At 42.3% G+C, this 21,856-nt stretch overlaps 1 protein-coding gene across 1 annotated transcript in view; it reads left to right on the top strand.

The window, feature by feature from the left end:
- The first annotated feature begins 1,104 nt into the window (after positions 1–1,104).
- LOC130483410 (protein eyes shut homolog) overlaps positions 1,105–21,856 on the top strand; it is a 148,708-nt gene continuing 127,956 nt past the window's right edge. Inside the window, exons 1-4 of the mRNA XM_056856172.1 lie at positions 1,105–1,177; positions 1,953–2,114; positions 8,099–8,149; positions 13,373–13,526. Of these exons, the coding sequence (XP_056712150.1) occupies positions 1,105–1,177; positions 1,953–2,114; positions 8,099–8,149; positions 13,373–13,526 (440 nt within the window). The remainder of the gene's footprint in view (positions 1,178–1,952; positions 2,115–8,098; positions 8,150–13,372; positions 13,527–21,856) is intronic.

The raw sequence follows: 21,856 nt of genomic DNA, 5'->3' as shown, positions 1-21,856 counted from the left end.
TAAAAGAAGGTTTCTATATGCTGACTTTCTCTACCACTTAAGGAAGAATCAATTCGGCTTACAATTACCTTCCCTTCCCCTCCCCACAACATCATACTGCATTGGAACTTTATGCAAAAGCCAATAAAACGTTATATGTGTATACAAATTAAAAATCTGTACCATATAGTCTAATAGTGAAAGTGTTGTCCCATCTGTAGATATCTAAATCTGTGGATTGGGACCATACTGTAAGCAATCAGATACTTCTGCAAATTTGGGGGACAGTTTGCAAAATAATAATAATAATAATCTGAAAATGTTAAAAAATATACATTAGGGGTTGAATTGTCCTGTAAACTAATAGTTTTGTCTGCAGTGTGCAGCTCTTCTACTCCTCCACCCACCATGCAGAGTGTGGGAGGAGCTGCCACTGATGTTAAGATGGCGAAGCGACCAGGCAAGTAGCTGGGTGAGCCACCAAGGCAGCAAAGAGGCTGGGGGAGCTGGGGGATGGGCTGTTGTCACCAATGCACATATAAAGCTACGTTATGGTGAACCAGACTACTGGTCCATCAAGGTCAGTATTGCCTACTCAGACTGGCAGTGGCTCTCCAGGGTCTCAGATAGAGGTCTTTCAAATTACCTACTGCCTGGTCCTTTTAACTGGAAATGTCAGGATTTGAACCTGGGACTTCCTGCATGCCAAGCAGAGGGTCTTCCAAAGCTGCCAGGGGACTGAGCAAGCCACTGCTGCACTGGGCAGGCAAGAGGCCACCACCTCAGCAGTGAAGCAGAAAGGCCAGCTGCTGATGTGGCCAGGAGGCAGGGCAAGCAACCAGCAGAGCCGCTGAGGCAGCAAAGCTGGTGGAGGAGCAGGCAAGCTGCCACCATTGTGGCAGCAAACAAGCCAGATGAGTAGCCAGGTGAGCCACCCAGGTGGTGAAGAGGCCCATCCAAGCAGCCAGCAGAGCTGCTGAGGTGGCAAAGGCAGGAGAGCTGCCCAGGTTGTGGAGACACTAGACAAGCAGTGGGCAGAGCTGCTAAGCTGGCACGAGGACAGGCAAGCAACATTCACTACAAAAGTGAAGAGACTGGGTGGCCAGGTGAGCAGTCAGGTGAGCCATGCAGGCAGCAAAACTGCAGGCTCAGCAAGCCACTAATTCCACAGAGATGCCACCATCACCACAGCAGCCAGGCAAGCCACTAATAAAGAACTGGAGAGTGATTGGGTGGGTAGATGAAAAGAGAGAGTGATGGGGTGGGGAAGGCAGAAAGAGATCTGGGTGGGGGGCAGAATGAGAGAGAGAGAGATGGAGTGAGGGAGATAGAAAGAGAGAAAAACAGAGTGGTTAGGTGTGAAGAGGCAGAAAGAGAGGAGTGACAGTAGACATGGGGAAGAGACAAAAAGTAAGAGGGGGTGGGGGAAGAAAGAGAGAGACAATGAGAAAAGTGGAGGGATAGGGGAGGAATAAAAGGCAGGGGGAATAGGATGGCCAAAGGATCTAAGACTGCCAATCCACCCCCCTCCCACGGACAGGAATATCCTCTATTCAAGGCGGATACGAGTTTGTTTCCTGAGAAAAGGAACTTTCTTTCCCCCTTGCAGAAGAGTCATTAGCTATGGAGCTGCTAGGACCGCCCAAGAAACTGTGTTAACCCTTTCTCACCCGGGTTGTGGAGAAACGTATTTCTTCTGTACTACAAGAGGGCTGGGGGCAGAAGTGGCGACAATGGAGGGGTTAATGGGGGCAGGGCAAGAATGTGCGGCTCACGAATGATGTTATAAATATCTAAATGGCCCTTGGCAAAAAAAAGGTTCCCCACCCCTGCCCTAGTGAATTGGGAAGCTCATTGTTATAGGAGCTCCATGTGGACCTCTGAAAGCATGAACTATGCTAACATGTTGGTGAGATTTTGTGATGAAGCTTCGCTAACTTTTATATATGACTTTCCTTTGTTTTTTGTTTCAGACACAACACTTTTTTTCCCGTCATTCAGTGAGAATTCATATTTAGAACTTCCTTCTGTAACGTCTCTGACTGGAATTAGTTTTGCAACAGGGCAAGAAATGAACACAATGATGATCTACTTGACAGTGAAGACATCAGCTTCAAAGGGCACTCTTCTTTATAGTAAGGATGGATAATTGATTAATTACTTGTATAATGTTCTTCTGGTATAGAAACTGCATACATTTTTGGTTTATAAACCACTCTGAACAAAAATTAATTTAGGATTTTTTAACACAACATTGAAGGATATACTATGGGACAATTCCTGTGATTGGAGTTATACATATGGAGTTCTGTGCAGCTATTTGATCATTCTAGGAATAACAAAATTCCAGAATCTTTATTGTTTATGAGTTTTTCAGCAAGTTATTCATATTTTCCAATTTCTATTCAGTTGTAAGAATGCTTTCTGGTATCAATTTGTGACTGAAAAAGCATACCATGTTGAAGAGTCCTTGGATGCTAATAGCCTCATCCACTGCAGGTTTACTTGGAAATAAGTCTCACTTATTTTAATATTTTTCATTCTTTTTTGTTTGGTTTTTACAAATCACTAACATATTACAGTTCATTTATTTTAATAAAATATGCTGACAACTACTAATAGTTCCAGATGTTTGTGAAATAAAATAGTGATAAAATATCAGATCTCCAGCCACCACCTGGAGGTTGAATAAAAAATAACCAGCACTAATGCTTAACTAAATAATCTGCTTATTTAATCAAATTGTTCACTAGTTATTTCAAGATTGTTCTTACTATGAATGAAGATAGATGCAACATATAATAACATATACTGTATTGTTATTAAATTCTATAAGCATAAACAATTAAACATAACATTGTAACTGGCAAGATACCTTGAACATACAAATCTTAAAGTTTATAACAATATACAAGTACAACGTTTAAATACAAGGGTTATACCACAAAATGCCACAAGTGATCCTAACCATATGAATCCCAGTATCAGAACTACCCCAAGGCTGAAAGACTCGTGCCTAATACAAACAAGGCTGTAAAAACAGAGCTGTAAAACTGAGTAGCTGTAATAAATCAACCGGCAAGTCAAGTAAGAGTTGAAAGAGACTCAACTAGCCTGGTTAGTAAATAGCCGAGGTCAGAAATTAGAAAAGCCGACTGGCTGGTCAAAGGGGGCCGGGAGAAGATTTGATAAGCCAAGAAGTTTTCAGTTGATTCCAGGACAAACTGGGGGGACTGCAGACTGTGAAGAATGAAGCTGGAAAGCCGGGTGGCCAACAGCCAAGAGTTGTGCATCAAATTGGGAGGCACCAACAAGCCGGGAAGACTCAACGAGCCTGCATAATTAACAGCCAAGTCTGGGAGACGCTCATTGAGTCTGCCCCCATGACTCTCAGTTTTGATTGCATACGCTCATAGAGCCTCCCGCCTCCCCCCCAGACACACACGTGAGCTCGCACAGCCTGGCATGGCAGGGCTGAAGACCTCCCGCCTCCCCCAAACGCCTCCCCCTTCATCCCACCCCAGACACACACGTGCTCTCGCACAGTCTGGCATGGCTGGGCTAAAGACCTCCTGCCTCCTCCAAAGGCCTCCTGCTTCCCCCCATCCCACACACACATGAGCGCACACACAGCCCAGCGCAGCCGGGCTCAAGTCCTCCCCCCCCCTGACACACACACACGCACAGACTGGCATGGCCGAGCTAAAGACCTCCCGCCTACCCCCACCCCAGACACACACATGTGCGCACACACCCCATAGCACAGCCAGGCTCAAGACCTCCCACCTCCCCCCCAGACACACACTCGCGCGTGTGCACAGCCCGGCACAGGCTGAAGGCCTCCCGCTTCCCCCCCCCCGACATACCCATGTGCCCGGCTGAAGGCCTCCCACCTTCCCACACACTCTCGTGGCCCAGCATGGCCTGGCTGAAGTCCTCCCGCCTCCAGCGGTGGCAATGGCAGTGGCTTCAGCGGGAGAGTCTGCAGGCCGCAGGAAATTATGTCGCGGGCCATTTCGGCCCATGTGCCGGAGGTTCCCCACCCCTGCTCTAGGAACTTTCTTCCTGGATCCCTTTCTACCATTTTAAAATCTCCAAATCTCTGATCCCTGCTTTGAAAAAAGGGGAGGAGCTTGGCCCACTGCTTTGTCTCCCGATACCTTCAACTGCATTTCTAAGAAGGTGGCTGACTTGGGGCCAGGAAGCACTTGCCATGGCTTCTGCCTTCCTCCTGCTCAAGAAAGGAAAAAAATGGTTTAAAAGGTTCCCTCTAGACCTTAAGGGAAAAGAAGCCTGTTTCTTCACAGAGGCCAACACAGTAATAACGTTAACATGAAAAACAGTAGAGCACTAAAAAAACAAAAACAAATAAGCTAGCATAAAATAGAATACAATTGCAATTGTGTTTAAATAAATATGAAAAACATGCATATCTTCCATATCCTGTACTTTCTATCAAAATGCCCAAGGTGGCACACAAGATTACACAATAAATATACAAAAAAACCCCACCCACCCCTTAATAATCATAGCCCTGACCTGAATGGCCCAGGCTAGCCTGATCGGGTCAGATCGTGGAAGCTAAGCAGGGTCAGCCCTGGTTAGTATTTCAACGAGAGACCACCAAGGAATTCCAGGGTCACTATGCAGAGGAAGTCAGTGGCAAAACAGATCTGTTAGTCTCTTGCCTTGAAAACCCTACAGGGTTTCCATAAGTCAGCTGTGACTTGACGGCACATCACACAACCACAACAATCATAACAGTGTGCCTCCAGTTATCTATTTTATAGTGTTGTGCTATAGACAGTCACTCCACTAACATTCTTGCCCTTCAAGGCTTCCTAGAAGATCACTAATAGGACACAAAACTGGAATTTCTGGTCAGCATTTTCTGGTCAGAAAAAGGAAATGAAATTCTATGGTGTTAATTGGCGTAACTGTCTTACCACGCATTCCCGATAATTGGCGTATGGGAACGGCAGGGAGAAGGCGCAGGCAAGCCATCTCCTAATGCCGTTCCCTGTATGCCGATTAAAAAAAAAAAGCTGGTTTTGCAGCTTTTTTGTTTTTTAATGGGGCCTTTCACCCCGTTGAAAACAGCAAGGCTGTGCCTGCTAAAAAGCAGGTGTGGCAACGCTGTTCCCAGCGCCAGCATAATGGGCCGAACGGGGATAGGAAGCCTCAGGTGCCGGCGGAACTGCCCTCACTGCCAGTATAAGTGCGTCTTGTTGCGTGATTAGATGCACTTACGCTGGCGGCAAGGTCACGCAGTCTCCTAAGAGGACTCGCCCCCTCCTCAGGAATGCACGGTTATATATTCTAGTGGTGGAACTTATCTAGCTGTGGTAGTACAGAATAGTCCCTCACTTGGGAGACTAAAACAGTGAGCTTCCATGGGCAAAAGCAGAAATCATCACTTTGACTGCACTAAAATCACGAAGGAAAAAGCTGAGGCCAGAAAAGGAATTGGGTAGCCCAAAGGCAATGATGCTAAAAGTAGGGAACGGAATGAGAAAGAAGACTGTAAATCATGAAAGATGACGTGAGGAAAAGGTTACAGGAGACAGAAAATTGAGGTTAATAAAAGAAGGAATCCTAAAAAAAACTGTAGATCACTTGAGGTCAGGAAAGGGTATATGCTAAGGAAGGAAACATCTGTGGTAGGGACAGGGTAGCTAAAAATAATGGTCTCTAATTCTAGAGGTTAGATTATTCCAGCAAAATTCCACCAGTTATTATATGGTCATCACAGTGTTGTGACCTTGCAATATTAAGGAGAAAAAAAGGGCCATGAAATAGTGGAAGGGTGCACATATTTATTTGAACTAAGTAGCCAATTTATGGTGAGCAAGCTCCCAGTTTGTATGTCTAATACATTACTCAAGCAAAATCTATCATCTTTTATATGGTGTACAGTAGGTCATTTCCAACCCAAATCAGAATCACATTCTTACTTCAAAGACCATGTGCAATCTATTTGTCTGTCTATCTAATAGTTAATTGATGTGGAGAAGAAAAAAATAGAATGAGGCAGATAAAACAGAAAGTTTGAATGCAGCCACTTCTGGTGCTAGAATAATGCATCTTGTTAGAGTCTACACTTTGAAAAAGACTTCATGAGAACAGGGCTGAAGTTACAAGCACCAGTTAAGATGAAAAAATGGAGTTTTTCATACTTGCCACTGAACAAACCTTTTGATTTCTGGGTCCCATATAAAGAAACCCCTAATAAGGCAGAGGGGAAAGAATATGAGATAGAATATGTCATGAGTTGCATTTGTTGAAATCTTAAATACTCTTCCTTGACGTGACACCAGTCTGCAGGTTTTTGCTGTGGGATGCAGAACCACTGAACCAACATTTGCTTTGTGCTTTCCCTTTGAAAAATAAGAATCTGTTGAAAAGCACATTAGGAAGGTGTAGAGTAGGGTGTACATTTGGCTAAAGCTGAACCAGAAAAAACCCCCTCAAAAAATGCCTTTCGGTATTTTTCAGGGGAGAGGGGTTACTGGTTTTAAAAGTGTAGCAATTAAAGGGAGCCAAAAAAGCAAATCCCGAATAAGGCCAATTTCTTTCAGCATTATTTGGGGCCATTTTGCCGCTACCGCCATTTTTTCTTTCCCTCCATCCCCCTTACTTACCTGCTGGCTGCATTCTGATCACTGCAGCCTAGGGCCCTGGACCTCCACGTGGAGTTCTGAGGCCACCGGCAGCAGAGATCTGAAGGCTGGGACTCTGCGCCACATATTTTTTGGGTTCGGGTTTAATAAATCCAAAACTTTTGGAAAATCTGGGAAACCCGATATTAATATTAAGCTTTTCCAGCATTTTTGAAAATTTTCAGGTCTATTAAACCCTAAAAATACTGGGGAGAAATGGTGCACACTCCTAATGTACAGTAGACATTTGACCACATCCCAGGTGGCAAATTTATTGGTTCCTTTAAGAAACCATCATTCAGAAGATGGCCCATTCTTTGCCATTGTAAATGCTGACATTTAAAATGAAATGTATATACGAGTTTGGTAGCTAGACTTCAAATTCAGTTACTTTTAGTAGCAAAGCTTACATTACTGCTTTGGTTCTCCTTCTTATGGAAATGAGATGCAGATGTGACCTAGCTGGAAAAGAAATTTAGAACAACAATGAGATCTTTACAAATTCGCAAGCTCCATTCCCCAGATTTATACTCAGAAATGCAAAGGGCATGCAAATGCCTATTTATATATTCACGTATATATAATAGCAAGTGCACTGTAAAAATGTTAACAGAAATATTAGGAACAGTGTTACTCAGATCCCAGCTCTCAGATTTATGGCTCACCTCTTCTCTTTTCCTGGTAAATGTTGAGCAATGTGTTAGTGTTTTTTTCTTTTGCTGATTATTCATTCACTTCTAATTCGTTGGAAATACTATGTGTCTATGCCATATCCTTTGGGGAGAGAAGGTGGCATGGTGTAGCCCGATCTTGTCAGATCTCATAAGCTAAGCAGGGTCAGTACTTGGAAGGGAGACCACCGAAGAAGACTCTTCAGAGGAAGGCACTGGCAAACCACCTCTGCTTCTCACTTGTCTTGAAAGCCCCTTGCTGGGGTTGCCATAAGTAGGCTTTGGCTTGATGGCACTTTACATACACACACATGCAATATCCTTTACTCTTCTTATGTCCTATTGAGCAACAAACCAAACTGATCTCTTGTCCTTCCTTAGCTTAGAGTGCCTTTTAAGAATGTTTTCAATAACATGAAGCCTTCCTGCAGTCAATGGACTGTCTTTGCAGGCAGCGGATGCAGAAAAATGTTTACCAACCTTTGGGTCCCAAAGCCTGTGAAAGTGGATCTCAGGCTTTTACAATTTCATTGATTAGTGCTCACTCTGGTTGTTGTTGCTTTTAGTGGGTCTCCATACCAAGTAAATTTAGACTTGTGGGTCACCATACAAAAAGGTTGGGAACCACTGGTGTAGAAGATACTGTCCCACAGCAATACTGTGACAGTCCCGTGGAAACTCTGAAGCCCAGATATACTGGTAAGGGATCATGAGCCAGGAAGATATATGGTAGCTGCAGATCTCTCCCCTTTCCCTCTGTTATGTCTAATTGAACTTAATATTTTACAGATTTTTCCCAGCTCTTGGGAGTTATTCATCATAATGGCAGTAGACCACAAAGTAAGCACTTGGGCCTTTTATGAAGGGACATTTCCCCATGGTCACACTCACTGACTGCTTTGGGGCTTCCTTTTGATTATGCATGCCTTTTATGCCCATCGGAGGTGGAATAGTTAGAAGGAAACTGAAAGGGAAAATCAAGAGAGACAAATCACTAGAGGATGCTTGGAAGCTATTTCAAATCATGCTAACTAATGCATTCTAACTAAGCCCAATAGAATGCATTCTCCAAGTGAGGAAAGGTACTGCCAAGTCTAAAAGGATACTTGTGTGGTTAATGAATGACTCAAGTCAAGGAAGCCATAAAAGGCAAAAAGCCTTCTTTTTAAAAGTGGACAACGAAAAAAGGGGGCAAGAACTCAACCAGAAAAATACAGGGAACCAAAGGGTTGAGCTGGAAACTAAAAATTCTTATAAAGTAATATAATTATTAGTTGTACACAATAAAGTGGATTAAAACACTGGGCCTGGAATACAAGCTATACATAAAATCACCAGTATAAACAGTTACAAAAATAATCAGCACCACTGATGATATACAAAATATAAATGATCAATAGACCATATGTGTTTTGGCTTCTTGGGCCTTCCTCAGTGGTCAAATTATACAAAACATAATTATTAAAAACACATCCAGAAATGCCCTTTACAAGGTATTATATTAGAAATTGTCAGCTCCCATTTATTGACAAAAATGTTTTGCTGGTAAACCCCTTCCCTCCACCCCAAAAAATACCAAAAAGCTTATTTTGGGTTGTTGTTGTTTTTTTAAAAAAAATTGGCATATTGATATACATGCCCCTACATTGGATGGCAACTTTTGACTTATAGCCAACCTGGCCTCATGTGTTATTCAAATTGGACTGGGGCAAATCAATCCCTGGCTTACCAGTCAGGAATGCCTCTTTTTGATGTATATTTGGCTTGGCAATATCTGAATGCAAGTCCCTGCTCAGCTGTACAAGAGAAACTGTTGATGATGAAAAGGACAGTTCTATTCTTTCTTAACATCCAGTCCACCTAAACTGATGCCCTGTGCCATTACTCTGAGTGTATTCCCTCCTGGTTCAGCAACAGTCAATTATATTAAGTCAGAGAATAAAATTCACAGTGCAACAATATAATAATATCAAATTAAGTTGTACTAGGTACTGTAGAGAAGAAAGTCAGTGGAGTACATGCTGTTGTTTTTTATGAAAGGCCATGATTTTTTATAAATTTTAGTTTTGCTTTAAGGAGCCGACACATATTTGAAAGTATTTAGCACTTGCTACAATATACCTTGTATATGTAGACTTTCATTCATAAGTTTACTCCAACATACAGTTTCCATGAGGCTTACCTTGGGAATTAGTGAGTACAAGTGGGGGCCCGCAAAACTTGTAGGGGCGGGAAAACCCATCTCCTCCTCATGGGGGGAATCTCATCTCCCCCATCACAGTTCCAGATCTTCTCATCCCCCCTCTTCTCCCGCCTCCCCCCACCAGCCCTGCTCACTCGCCACCACATCCAGACCCAAATTAGCTCCTGGCATCTGCTGCAACCCCAGAGTGGGGTTTTGGGGGAGGGGAGGCCTCCTTCACATGCTCACCTGCTCACCTGCTTGCCTGCCTGGAGCAGCTTTGGTTGAGCCAGCATGGGGGGAGGGGTGGCCTTCCTTGCTTGCTCATCTGCAGCGGCTTTGGGCAAGATGGCAAGAGTGGAGGATGGCCTCCCTCCTTCGCTCACTCACCTGCTTACCTGCCTGGAGCTGGGCTCTGTGTGTTCATGTGGGGAGGCTTCACCCACTGGTGTGGATCGCTGTGGCAGCCACCGCTGCACTTAAACAGGTAAGACTTTGTTGGTGTATGTGCAGACAATGCTGGGTTTTTTTTTTAAATCTAGGGGTATTTAAACCCCCTGGACTTTTTTTTTTTTATTTTCAGATTTTTTTGCAGGCCTGGGGGTCCCCCAAGTCCGCAGAAACACCTGTTGGGGTGACTGTGCCCTCTATCTGTGGATTTAAGTATCCAAAGGCAGGGGACACACTTCAGAATTAGACATATAGATATTACAGACTTTGCTCTCAGTAAAAGAGCTGGAGTAGGAGGGCAATCACAGCAAGTTCCATAAAAATTTCTTTAGAAATTCTAGTTTTTAATATCAAATGCCCAGACATTGATTATGAAGGAATATTTTTAAGACTAGATGAACAATGTATTCTCCAACTCCCTAAAATTTGTAGTGTTTGGTAAGTGTATGATGACTTCGTAAAAAAATTTGGCTTGTAAAGGTGTTGTCCCCCAGATGTTTCTCAGCAAAGTGCAACTTGAAGTAAAGGTCTGAACTTGCTACATAAACAGGCTAACTAGTCCTCATTTATGTTTTGTAAGCCTGTGTCTAAAACCTTAACTTTTACTTCAGAGCAGTTGATGGTTACCTGAACCTTTTTACAATAAGTACTAACTTGTCTTGATTTGTTCAACACTCATGGGCCATTTATGCATGGCTGTTTCTGCGCGGAAGGTACCACCAGGGTCATCTAGTCCAACCCCCTGCACAATGCAGGAATATCTGAACTACCTCCCCCCACCCACCCAGTGACCCATACTATATGCCCAGAAGATGGCCAAGGTGCCCTCCCTCTCATGATCTGCCTAAGGTCATAGAATCAGCATTACTGACAGATAGCCATCTAGCCTCTGCTTAAAAACCTCCAGGGAAGGAGAGCTTACCACCTCCCGAGGAAGCCTGCTCCACTGACGAACTACTCTAACTGTTAGAAAATCCTTCCTAATGTCTAGACAGAAGCTCTTTTGATTTAATTTCAACCCGTTGGTTCTGGTCCAACCTTCTAGAGCAACAGAAAACAACTCGGCACCCTCCTCTATATGACACCCCTTCAAGTACTTGAAGATGATTATCATATCCCCTCTCAGTCTTCTCTTCAGGCTAAACATACCCAGCTCCTTCCTTTCCTCATAAGACTTTGTCTCCAGACCCCTCACCATCTTTGTTGCCCTCCTCTGGACCCGTTCCAGCTTGTCAACATCTTTCTTAAATTGCGGTGCCTAAAACTAAACACAATACTCTAGGTGAGGTCTAACCAGAGCAGAGTAAAGTGATACGTTTCTGTGCATTTTTCCCACCTTTTCTGGATTTGTGTTTATCCAGCATCCAAAAAAACTGGGCAAAACGCAGAGAAAAGTGTGATGGTAGGAAAATGCATGCATAATCAAGGCAAAGCCCCCAAGTATTTGGTGAGGTGACCGCGAGGAAACAGCCATACATAATAACTAGAGTAGTTTAACGGGAATGAACCAGTTGGCCAGGCTATTTTCACCATCACTGTCTTCATTCTTCTCAAAGTACAAGCTCAGCAGGCAAAGAACACATTGCGCAGAGGTGACTGATTGGATTAGCACTTTAATTTTTCAGCTGTTGGTGTAAAATTTAACAAATATATATATATATATATATATATATATATATATATATAAAAACTTTAAAAACACATGTCACTTTTGAAAAGAAAGTTATTGACTGTGGGGCAGATTTCTCTCAACCATAAACTTAACTCTTCTACTCTACTCAGTGGCTCCAAATGTTGCTGAGAAGAGTTTATTAATATGGGCCTTGCTGCCAAGTATAGAGGGCTATTTAATGTGTGTGTGTGTGTGTGTGTGTGTGTGTGTGTGTGTGTGTGTGTGTGTGTGTGTGTGAGAGAGAGAGAGAGAGAGAGAGAGAGAGAGAGAGAGAGAGAGAGAGATATGAAGAGAGAGAATAGGAGATACATAATTCATAGAAAATTACTATGTAGCCTAAAGGAACAAGAAGCTAATTTGAAAAAGAATGCTTAGCACATGGACTCTAATAGATTATTAGTTATTTCCTGAAATGCAAGGACAAAAGTATCTTTCTTTGGTCATTTCTTAATTACTCTTCCTCCTGCCTTTCAATAGACATTTAATGGAAGAACAGAAATTGCTAATCTCTGATCCATATACAGGGACACTGTTTTTGTATGTGGAATATGATAATTTCATTGTTGTTGTTTTTGTGGGGTATGTGTGTTATATTTAAATATGCTGCCAAATGATTTCTGAGTCAAGTGTGGCACTTTTTATCAAATGGTCCCCAAGTTGAGCTTGGGTATACATACACAGTACTCCCTACCTTTTTATTGGTCTGTATCAGAACTACGTAGAAATTAAACCTTTTTTAAAAAAGGCCTCTGAAATAAAGGTCAAAGAGAATTGCATATGAAATTGTGAAGGAATGTTCAATTGTCCAATACTAACCTCTCAGCAGTTAGGCAACCCCAATCCCTGTCCCATGGTGCTAAGCAAATTTATATATGCTTGTGGGTCTGGAAGCACTAGGATTCTTCCAACCATGCAAGGTATCCTGACCTATTCACAATGAAGTTGCCACTGATCCCTTAAGGTTAAGCAATGATAGTAACAGAAACACCTAGCCAAGGCCAACTGGCAGTCTTCCATAGCCCAGAATTCAACAATTCCATTTCTTATTGTAGATCCATGTCAGGTGACTGTCAGGATTTGGAACTGTTATCCCTAATTTCTTTATAGGCTCCACTAACACAACCTGTGATTTGCCGGCAGCATTATTCCCAGTGTTGATTTGTAACCGCTTGATCTTATTACTTGAATAAAATTCTTATGGCACATCTTTGAAGGCTGGCTTCGTTCTTCAGCTCCAAATGTTGGTCTACTTAACAGACAAGGTGACAGCATGTCCTTGTGTTTAGTGCCCAAAGTACACAGCTGGCTTGCTACCAACAAGAATAGAGTCTTTTTGCATAACTTTAGATTTTTAGAGATTCTGAAGTGCCATTGGAATGTCTGCAGGCCTTCTTCAGGGACAAAAGAAATTCACAGGAAGCATGAACTGTATCCTCAGTACTTCTCATATAGCTACAGAGGTGTCAGTTCTGTGGCAATCATGCTGAGACAAACACTAACCTTGGTGGATAAGGCTTTATGTGCGAAAACCATTTGTCTGTTTGTGTACTTATTTATAACCATTGTGTCTAAAAGCATACAAACCATGTGTTGACCATCCTGCAAACCTCTGTGGTGGGTAATACCGTTTGTACACTGGGGGTAATCTGAGCTTTTTAAAAATTAATTTTATGCTGTTTGGCTTTTTTTATCAACTAATCTTACAGATATTTATACTTCTCTTTGTAAATGTGTAACAACTATTTTATTATCTTTAAAGTGAGTGATGAGGATGCTGGAGATCACTTTCTTCACCTATACCTTGTGGATGGAAGACCTACAGCACAATTTGGCTGTGGTCCTTCGCAAGACATCCTGATGGTGACTGCCAATTCCTCCATTAGCAAAAATGCCCTTGCACCTGTCACAATAAGGTATGAATTCCCCATGCTTCTCTGCAGAGAGACTTGTATATGCTTGCTAAAAATGTAGAGATAGAAAAGTGAAATATAATTCTATCTGAAAAGATGTTCCAACTGGAAGGGGTGGGGTGACCTTACTCTGTCTTGTCAGGATTAAGTTTCAGCTTGTTCATCCTCATCCTGCCAATTACTAACCCCAAGCACCATTTCAGAACATCAACAGCATCCTTGGAATTAGGTGGGAAAGAAAGCTAAAGCTGGGTTTCATCCATAACCCAGCCCAAACCTCCTGATGACCTCTCCCAGTGGCTTCATGTAGATATTAAATAGCATAGGGAAATTGAACCCTGCAGAACCCCACAGGTCAATGACCACGGGCCAGAGCAGGAATCCCCCAGTACCAACCCTGCCAGATAGGACTCAAACCACTGTAACATGATGCCCCCTAGTCCCGGTGCCAAGAGGCAGCTCAGTAGGATATTATGGTCGATGCTATCAAAAGTTGCTGAGAGATCCAGCAGAACTAGCCAGGATCACATTCCCCCAGTCTAGTTCTCAGTAGAAGCCGTCAGCTGAAGTGACCAATGCAGTCTCTGCTCCAAACCCTGACCAGATGCCAGACTGAAATGGGTCCAGACAATCAGTCTCTTCCAAGAGCCCCTGTTGCTGAGAAATAACCATCTGCTCAAGCACCTTGCCAAAGAGTGGACGTTTGGAGACTGGCCAGAAGTTTTCCAGCATTGTAGGGTTTAGGGAAGGTGTTTCCCCCCCAAAAAAACATCATCATAATATAATATAATTCCTTATCTTATACACATTTTTAATTTATTTTATTGATGCTCGTTTACACTGTACACAAAAAAAGAAAAAGGGGTTACCTCTGCTTCGGCACTTCAGGCAGGTGATGTTTTCCTGCAGGGAAAGTTTAATGATCAGTACATGTCAGCAAAGGGGCAGGAGAGAAAATCCTTACATATCTTCAAAGACCTTTTGCGAAATGTTGATCAACTAATCATCTGCACCTTATTAGCTGAAGCAGCAGTGTCTTTGATTCAAAAGGCTGAAATATTAAATGGTTTACTGGTTTGAAAAGCTAATGATAGGCTAACTATACATTTAGGGAACTGTACTTGAAGAGAGTGGTTTTAGTTGGCAAGCGTCACGATGAGAAGCTAATTCCCCAGTTTCCTACTCGTATATTTACATCAAGTACACAAATTTGTGGATCCTCTCCACAACATACTGGAAACAAATGTCTTATTTGGGGTGCTACTATTTTTTGAGAGAAACTCTGTATGTGCAATTCTGTATTCTGACCGGGATTTATACTCATCTGACTTTATAAACTGATTATCCTTTTTGTGATTTCCTTCTACTTGATGAAAAGGGAAGCAGTATATCGTTTGTGTGTGTGTAAAGTGCCTTCAAGTAGCAGCCGACTTACGGCGACCCCTTTTGGGGTTTTCATGGCAAGAGACTAACAGAGGTGGTTTGCCAGTGCCTTCCTCTGCACAGCAACCCTGGTCTTCCTTGGTGGTCTCCCATCCAAATACTAACCAGGGCTGACCCTGCTTTGCTTCTGAGATCTGACGAGATCAGGCTAGCCTGGGCCATCCAGGTCAGGGCAGTATATCCTTTACCAAGCAACAAATAAATATGTAATCCTTTTTGCAGCCATCCTTAATTCCACGGCCAAAGGAACAAGCAAACAATGACATTACCTTTGTGAGCTTTCTCGTCACCGGGTACCATAAGCTGTAAAATATGCATGCATGAGATAACTGTTGATTTTGCTTCCTCAACTAGCACTCGAATATACATACTTCTCTTTTCTGCATGTTTTGTCTGTACAGCAAACTGTCAAGCTGGGGCCAATCAATGATAAAACGTGAGGTATTGTTCCTGATCCCAGCCAATCTAAAATGGGTGGGCAAGAAAAATATTTCTTACATTGTTTGTTCTAATCACCATTTGTCTCTCACCTCCATTTTATTAATTAAAATCAAGTAGGCCTAAAAAAAGACATTTCTCTTCAACGAGAAATACCCAGGCCAAAACACACAAGAGTTCTTCATTCGGTCTTCTCATTTATATTTCATTTTGTCTTCGTTTCTTAGTTTAAAAACATTACTTAATATTCCTGGACACAACTCTTTCCTGGTACTTTGCTTTTTTAGCCTCCTGCATGAATTACACATAACAATAATCCTCACCTCTTGTAAAATGATCGACATCAAAGATAAAGCAATTTCTGGAACCATTCAAGCTCATTAAGCACATTCTTGAAGAGCAGATGTCTATGTTACCATACCCTTCATGCTATGGAAAAGCTTGGACTTCTTAACCTTGTATAGGTGAGCCTCGCTACCCTTTTAATGAACTCTTAGCTAGTTTTTTTTCCCCCCCAGAAAAAATCGACTGTTATTTTGGTCCTATTCTACACTGTCCATTGCTTTACTCTTTTTCTTCACTGAGTTTACTTAGTTGACTCTTCAGCATTGTTATGTTAGAGGTAGAACCAGAGACAGCTACAACAAAATCAAAAGGGTGGTATATATATATTCATATATTCTCCTTTCTTCTCCCTCTCTATACAGAGAAACTATAGCCAGAGAGAGATAGAATTAATGTATATATCACTGAAATTTTGGTGTGCTGTAGTAGTAGCTCACAATCCTTTGCCTGAAGCAGGCTGCCTCCTCCTCCTCCTCGTTATAAATGAGTAGGACAAAATTAATTAGATTTGTGAGAAATAGCTATATGAGAAATGGCAAAGGTAATATAAATTAAGCATCTTTAAAGATTACTCTTTAAACCCTGTTTATTTGATTGATAATTTAACTGCTGCTGCCAAAATCTGCATTACACTCACTGCAAACAATCAAGGTAAATATTTTTGTTAATATTTCAGTTTTTGTTAATATCTAATTTCATTATAACCAATTTCAGTAATAAGAAGCATTGACTGGACTAATTCTATTTTTAATCACATTTATATTAACACAGATAAACAACAAAAAAGAAACCAGAGCATTGTATGCAATAATTAAAATGTGTATTTAATTAACCTGAATAGACAAAAAATGCTAGATTTAAATGGAGAGAACAAATTATTTTAATGTGAGATTTTTTATATTTAAAACTTATATAATGTAACCGAGTTTTTGACGGGTAAGTGATCCAGTTTCTTTTGTGTTGCGTTCCCATGTATTCTAAGATGCACCTGAGACATTTTGACTTCAAAGAGAAGCTAAGTTCATCTTGCTAACAGTGTTCCTGCCATGCATGTTAAAGACATCTTAAGGACAATGACAATCCAAAAACAGTGTTTATCTTTCTGAAATAATTATTCCAAGATGAGGATTACGCAAAATCTTGATGGCTCATATTCCTTTTGACTAATGTATCTAAAAGCATATATAAATTGCCCAGTGTGATCATAACAATGATTTTTCAGGGAAGAGGCCAAGCAATGTCTCTGTCACTGTAAATGAAACATATTAATTAGATAATTTGTTGTTAGTTTAAAAAATACAAATACATGCTCTTCAAGGCTTCACGCACTGGCCTGGTTTCTTCCCTCCCCCCTTCGCTCCTTCCCCCGTGGTAGGATTGCCAATCTCCAGGTACTAGCTGGAGATCTCCTGCTATTACAACTGATCTTCAGCTGATAGAGATCCATTCACCTGGAGAAAATAGCCACTTTGGCAATTGGACTCTATGGCATTGAAGTCCCTTCCACCCCAAACCCCTGCCCTCCTCAGGCTCCACCCCAAAAAACCTCCTGCCGGTGACGAGGAGGGACCTGACAACCCTACCCTGCAGCTTGCATAGGAGACTTTCTCTTTGCATAAATCCACTTCCTTGAAGGCCTTTGCAGATTCCTCCATTTTGAACAAACACATAATCTCTTATTCTGATCTCATCTGGCTGCGTCTGCAGGGGTTGACCTGGACAGCTGACCTAGCTTTCAGCCAGGTCTACTCAAAAGTAATCCCCAATGGGGTGCCAAGCCTCCCCTCCCCTTCACTGGACTGTGATCCAGTTGAGGGCACGATTGTTGTCCTTTGAGTTTCTGGGGATCAGGCAGCCACCTGCTGTGCCCTTTTTGCAGGGCCTCGCCACCTGCCAAGATATTCTCCAGACGTTCAAGGGTCCATCGAGGTGGGGAGGGGGTGGCTGACTTGCATGTAGGATCCACAGGCCTGGGTTCTTGGGGTGGGGGTGGAATCTTATTTTTAAGCGCAACTCAGCTGCTTCAATTGCACAGCATGTCAAGAAACTTGTTGCAACCTCGATGCAGAACTGAGCTCAATCAGGCACTGAAGTCCACTGGTATGTCAGTTGGCTTATTCTCAAGTAGGTGCATCTAGGGCTGCAGACTTCCATCCCTCCAGTCTTCAGCCTAGGATGTGGGCCTCTTTCCAAGCCGGTTTGTGGGTTAAGAAGATGGCAGTGAGGAAGAGATGACTGAGGAAGGATCTATAATGACCAGATGCGCAGAGGGTGAACACTTGCGTGGGCTTTTATTATTTCATCGTTCCATCGCTAATCTTGCACTGGCTATTAAAAAAAACACATACACACCAGTCATGGGTCACCATTTTCCCCCTGCCACCACAGCCTTTGGAATAAGACTTGCAGCTGGACTTGCCCTTGCTAGGTTGCTTGCCCAGCTGCTTGAGGGCACTAGAGGCCACACGGCTTCCCAATTCCTTATCCAACCCAAAGTGACTTCTGAAGGCTGGAAAAATCATGCACAATTCCAACAAAGCCCTAAAGTAGTCCGGTGGTGATCTCAAAGCTAACTATCCATGCATAAATTACCTCAGGCTGAAAGCTGAAGGACAACAGCCCTTTGGCTCATTCCTCTTGTCACACCCAAGTCTTAAGTACCTGTAAGCTGAGAAAAACAAATTCAGTGGGGCTAGCAGGATATTCCTCAGTTTTTCCACTGCCATTGTAAAATTACAACTGGATATTAGAGTAAAGCATCTTCTTAAGGGCCTATTTAGAACCAAACAGCAACGTATCAGAGAGTCTGGATCATTAAATTGGATTTGAAATGCATATTCCTTGGGGTTCTGTTCTTTCACTGCTGCTCCTCAATATTTATATTAAGCTACTGCAGGAGATTATCTTTATCTTTGACATCAGGTGCCATCAATGTGCTGATTATTCCCAGCTATAACTATCATTCACAAAGCCTCAAGAAGCAGCTGTTTCAATCTTGGGTCAATGCCTGAATGTTGTATTCAGGTGAATGAAGCTGAAGAAGCTGAAGATTAATCTGTACAAAATAGAGGTTATGTTAGTTGTGCAAGTTGAATATCTGTGTGGGGTTGACTCATCTCTAAAAGAGGTTCTTTGGCTGATCAACTGAAGAGATTGGTATAGTTCCTGGGGAGGGGCTGTGGCTCAGTGGTAGAGCATCTGCTTGGTGTGCAGAAGGTCCCAGGTTCAATCCCCGACATCTCCAGTTAAAGGGACTAGTCAGGTAGGTGATGTGGAATACCTCTGCCTGAGACCCTGGAGAGCCGCGGCTGGTCTGAGTAGACAATACTGATTTTGATGGACCAAGGGTCTGATTCAGTATAAGGCAGCTTCATGGGTCCAGTCTTGTCACCTTGATGATGGAAAAATAGGTTGAAGCTGTTTCCAGGAGTACTTTCTTACATCTTTTTCTTATCTATAGGGTATCCTCCCTTTTAGACAGCTCACATGACCACACCGGTTCATATTTCTGTAACCTCTAAACTAGCTTTCTGTAATATGCTCTATGTGGGGCTGCCGTTGAAAACTACTTGGAAGCTCTAATTAGTACAGAATGCACTAACTTGTCATTTGACTGGAACTAGCCATTATATTCACATTATGCTAATATTAAAATAGGTGCATTGGCTTCCAGGAATGAATTGTGTCTGCCAGCATGTTTAGGGTCGCCAACCTCCAGGTACTATCTGGAGATCTCCTGCTATTACAACTGATCTCCAGCCAATAGAGATCAGTTCACCTGAAGAAAATGGCACCTTTGGCAAATGGACTCTATGGCATTGAATTCCCTTCCCAAACTGCGCCCTCCTCAGGCTCCACTCCAAAAACCTCCCACCAGTGTCGAAGAGGGACCTGGCAACTGGTGGGACCTAAGCATGTGGCACTGGTGATTTTTGGATATAACTCATTGGTAGGGAAAGCCAGGCTGTGGAACCAGTAAGCAGCCCAATACACTATTGACAAGAACTAAAGAGCATTGGAACCAAACTCAGGAATATATGAGGACATGAGCCTGGAAATAAGTCCAAAGGTAAAAACGAAGGAACTGGGAAGACAGGAATACCAGTGAGAAAAGGGAAGACAGGAATACCAGTGAGAAAAGAACAGAGGGGAAAAGACCGTTTACTCAGGTATAGGCCAAAGATGACCTAGAAGTATTTATGGCCAAGCCAAGTTGCAAAGAACAAATAGGGCTCTCAGAAAAGGATAGAGGAATGCTTAAGTCTAAATGAACATTGCTTTATTCTTCTTGAGTGACTCATCATATTGGGCATTAGTATGCAGGTCCAAAGTCTCCTAAGTCAAACCATTGGAAATCCCAGCACTCAAAGACACACCTTCTTCTTTTGTTCAATGCAAATAATTTGTAGAAACCCCATGTCAAAGTATCACTGCTAGGAAGTCTTACTTGTATTATTGTCAGAACAAAATGAATGTTCATGTCTTGTATACTGGAGGATTCTACTGAGAGAAAATAGCAAAGTAGGCTCATCCTTAATCCACTGTCACTTTCCATATTAAACTCTTATTTTGAAGATTTGCCTTGCCCAATATACTGTAAAGATGATTGAGTAACTAGCTGATGATGGAAGAAGCATTGTAAGTATTTCAGCACTCATATGTCACTTTTACCTTTCCTTTTTTAAAGTAATGGAACTAATTAAGAATATTTATAGACCTTGTCATATAAATATATATATTTAAACAACAAGAGAAAATGAGAAATGACCATTATACATCCTTATACGTAATCAATATTACATCATTAATCTTAAATACTTATAAAGAGAGGTAATTATGCCTAGGAAGATCTTACCAATTTTTCAGGAAGCCACGGCTTTCCCGAAGCATTTATTTTAAAGGAGCGTTTAGCTCTGCCAGCAATTGAGAACAAATATCATTTGAAGGCATAATGGATGTAAACTGTACTGTAAGAATTATTTGCATAGTAAACAGCCACCAATAAATTATTTTTTGGAAGAAAGCTTGTACGATCATACATCAACAGGAAACCGGGTGCAGAACTGATGCTCTTGTTTTGTTTTTTAAATCTATATTAACGTGAATCTCTTTAAGATATTCTGCCTCAGCTTCTTATGAAGGAATCAGGATTACTCAGCCCTTTCATGTTAAAAAGACAAGAGGATATAAATCATCTGAAGAAAAGTTCTAAATGTTTTCTTTTCCTCTCAGTGTGAATATATAGCAACTTGATAATTCTGGATAGGTAGGGTTGCCAAATCCGGTTTCAGAAATACCTGGAGATTTCAGGGTGGAACCTGGGAGAGTGGGGTTTAGAGAGGGGAGGGACCTCGGTAGGTTGTAATGCCATGCAGTCCACCTTCCAAAGCAGCCATTTTCTCCAGGAGAAGTGGAGAATGTTTTAAATAAATAAGAGATTTATGTAGTCTGGAGATCAGTTGTAATTCCTGGAGATCTCCAGCCCCCACCTGGAAGTTAGCAATTTTATAGGTAGGGGTGGCCAAGTTGCAGCCATTAGATCTCACCTGTTGCCAAAGCAATTTTATTTGGCTTCTAATAATCAAGCTAAACCAAGTAGTTTTCTCATTTGTAATAACTCCATAGCACCCAGAACCAAAAACAGAGCAGAACTTTATTAGAACATAAGCAATAATAACTATACCTCAGGACCTTTTATCTTTGCTATTGGAACCTTATCAGCAGTACCAGCATGGTCACTTCCCCCTTATATTTATTTACTTACTTACTGGCTGCCCAATCCTAAGGTGGGGGTAGTTGTGCGGCTGCCTGGGATGGAGCAGCAACAGCACAGCTGAGCCACCTCCTAAGCATTTGGCTGCATGGCAGCAAGCTCCAGTATGACAGCGTTAAAAAAATTAAAACATTGGGAGCTAGATGCCAGCACTGCCACACTGGGGTGGAAAGAGTGGCGCCGGAGACCCAGTGGTCAGGGTGGTGTGCAGCCACTAGGTAGGGGAAGGAGGGGTGAAACTAGGGAAAGGAGAACAGAGGCTGGCCCTGCCCCCACCCATCCCAGAAACATGAAGGGTGTGAGATGTCTAGGGATACAAAGACCTGTGAGTGTT

This window comes from Euleptes europaea, chromosome 10 (assembly GCF_029931775.1).
Source record: "Euleptes europaea isolate rEulEur1 chromosome 10, rEulEur1.hap1, whole genome shotgun sequence".
Taxonomy (NCBI): domain Eukaryota; kingdom Metazoa; phylum Chordata; class Lepidosauria; order Squamata; family Sphaerodactylidae; genus Euleptes; species Euleptes europaea.
Note: the sequence above shows the minus strand (reverse complement) of the source record. Positions and strands in the feature narration are given on the sequence as shown.